This window comes from Cololabis saira, chromosome 2 (genome assembly GCF_033807715.1).
Source record: "Cololabis saira isolate AMF1-May2022 chromosome 2, fColSai1.1, whole genome shotgun sequence".
Lineage (NCBI taxonomy): Eukaryota > Metazoa > Chordata > Actinopteri > Beloniformes > Belonidae > Cololabis > Cololabis saira.
In genome coordinates, this window is record NC_084588.1 from 386,190 (window position 1) to 388,675 (window position 2,486).

General features: G+C 51.6%; 1 protein-coding gene across 1 annotated transcript; it reads left to right on the plus strand.

The window, feature by feature from the left end:
- The first annotated feature begins 807 nt into the window (after positions 1 to 807).
- LOC133419088 (putative nuclease HARBI1) lies at positions 808 to 1,912 on the plus strand. The gene is made up of 3 exons (XM_061708107.1): positions 808 to 1,061; positions 1,265 to 1,644; positions 1,770 to 1,912. The coding sequence occupies exons 1-2, from the start codon at positions 941 to 943 to the stop codon at positions 1,624 to 1,626; spliced, it is 483 nt and encodes a 160-aa protein (XP_061564091.1). The 5' UTR covers positions 808 to 940; the 3' UTR covers positions 1,627 to 1,644; positions 1,770 to 1,912.
- Positions 1,913 to 2,486: the final 574 nt, after the last annotated feature.

Sequence of the window (2,486 nt, forward strand, 5' to 3'; positions counted from 1 at the left end):
CCGCGGGAGGGCCCTGCACTGAGCTCAGGGGCCTTATGTACTAAGAGTGCGGCGCACAAAAAACGTGCGTACGCCACTTTTAACGCTCACGGTCGGATGTACAAAGAATGACGTGAACGTAGAAAGCTGCGGCCCGGCACTCACACATCAAGGCTGTTACACGCACTTTTCTGAGGTTCTGTCCGTTGGCGACACTCACTGGTGATGCAGTGAAGTGCAGAATATGAGGAAACGTGACGTCAACAATAAGTTCACGACCACATGAAGGACACGACAGTCCCCAATCATCAAATAAGTGACACACGGGTGGAACTGCACCAATTACACAATTAACCACATGGTCTGAACATATAAAGGTCGGCGCAGGACAACGTAACCTGTGCAAATCACAATGGCAGTACTGCTCGTGGTAGACGACTGCAATAATGGGAGAATCAGGAGGGAGCGCATCTTCAGGGACCACACTGATTTACTGGCCCACGATGATGACTGGCTGGTCAGCCGTTTCAGATTTCCAAGAGCAATCCTCTTGGAACTCTGTGCTGAGTTGGGTCCCAGTTTGGAGAGGAGCACAAGGAGGAGCCACGCACTACCTGTCCCCCTGCAAGTGCTGACCACACTTGGTTTCCTGGCTACCGGGTCCTACCAGCGCGAGTTGGCAGACCGGTCAGGAATAAGCCAGTCCGCACTGAGCCGTGCAATGCCAGCTGTATGGGACGGGATCATCCGCAAGTTCGGCAGGTACATCAGATTCCCGTATGGTGCAGCTGACCTTGCAAATATTAAAACGCAATTTGCAGCAATTGCCGGTTTCCCTAATGTAATCGGTGTGATTGACTGCACACACATTGCAATAAAGGCGCCATCGGTGGATGAATTTGCGTATGTCAATCGCAAAAACTTTCATTCCATCAACGTGCAGATCATATGTGACGCACAGATGCGCTTCACAAATGTTGTGGCAAGGTGGCCTGGCTCCACCCACGACTCCTTCATCCTCGCCAACAGCCTGATGGGGATGAGGCTCCAAGCTGGCAGGGTGCGGGATGGATGGCTCCTTGGTAAGTGATCGCTTACAATGTCGAAAATAAAGCCACTTCACAGTTCTTCAGTTATTATTTATTGGTTATTTCCATTTTTTAATTTAGTTGTATAGACCGTTGAGCGTGTGTGTGTGTTTCGGCTGCTGCAGGACTGAATTTCTCCTCTGGGAGATCAATGAAGTCTATTCTATTCATTAATGTGTCTATTGACAACCCATCAGGTGACAGCGGCTATCCACTGAAGGGGTGGTTGATGACCCCCCTCACCAACCCCCAGACTGCCCGAGAACTCGCTTACAACCACGCTCATACCATCACTAGAGCTGTTGTAGAGCGAGCGATCGGGCAGCTGAAATGTCGGTGGCGCTGCCTGGACAGGAGCGGGGGGATGCTGCTGTACCGCCCCGACAAGGTGGGCCGCATCATTATTGCTTGTGCCACCTTGCACAATCTGGCGCACCGCCATGGCGTCCCACTGGCAGAGGTGGAGGAGCCGGCAAACGAGCCAGAGCCAGCACCCCCCCTTGTGCAACCTCATGCAGCTGCCATTCGGGCCCGACAACGTGTCATTGACACACTATAGATGGGAAACTCAATCAAGGTTCATTTTTTAACGTTTTATTATTGTATTATTTTAGTAGTGATCTGCTCCAGTGAGTCAGCAATGCGTGACATGGTTGCATTTAGTTGGTCAATTCCCCGACTGATCCTGTCGTGAATATCCAGGACCGCCTGCGTCAGCATGAGGCCGGTCGGACGGGCCTCAGGATCGGAGGCAGCGGTGGCGCGGGGTTCCTCAGATGGGAGGGAGGAGGCTGTGACCCCCGAGGTTCCCGGTTCGGCATCATCTGAATAAAATTGTAACAATATCACTTCAGTCACTCGAGTCTATTATTTCAATGCAAGCATAAATAAGTTTACTTCACTGTGGGTTATGGTACACTTGGAGTTAATTTACCTTCATTTGGCTGCTCAAATGAGACGGAGTCGCCCTCAGGGACAGATAGGAATCCTGTGAGGACGGTCTCACCCACGATTGCGCACACGCGCTCCTCAAAAGGGGTGAGCGCCTCCGTTCCTGCTCCACCACCCGTCATGGCCGCACTTCGCCGGTGTGCAGCCGCTCTCCTCTTTACCTCCATCTTTATGTCCGACCACTTCTTTTTTAGTTCCTGTGGGCTGCGGTGCTCCGACCCCACAGCGTTTACGGACACAGCCACAAGATCCCACTCGCCTTTTTTCTTCTTTGTATTTATCCCAGAGGACAGGGAGCCAAAAAGGACGGTCTTCCTGGCCTCCACCTCTGTTAAAAACGTTTCCAGCTCACACTCTGTGAATCTTCTCTTTTTGGTTGCTTTTGCCATTTCTAAAGTTTATTTGGCCGATTTGCACTTGCTGTTTTATACTCATGATCATGCGTCAGGGCGGAGTTTTGCGCTCCCG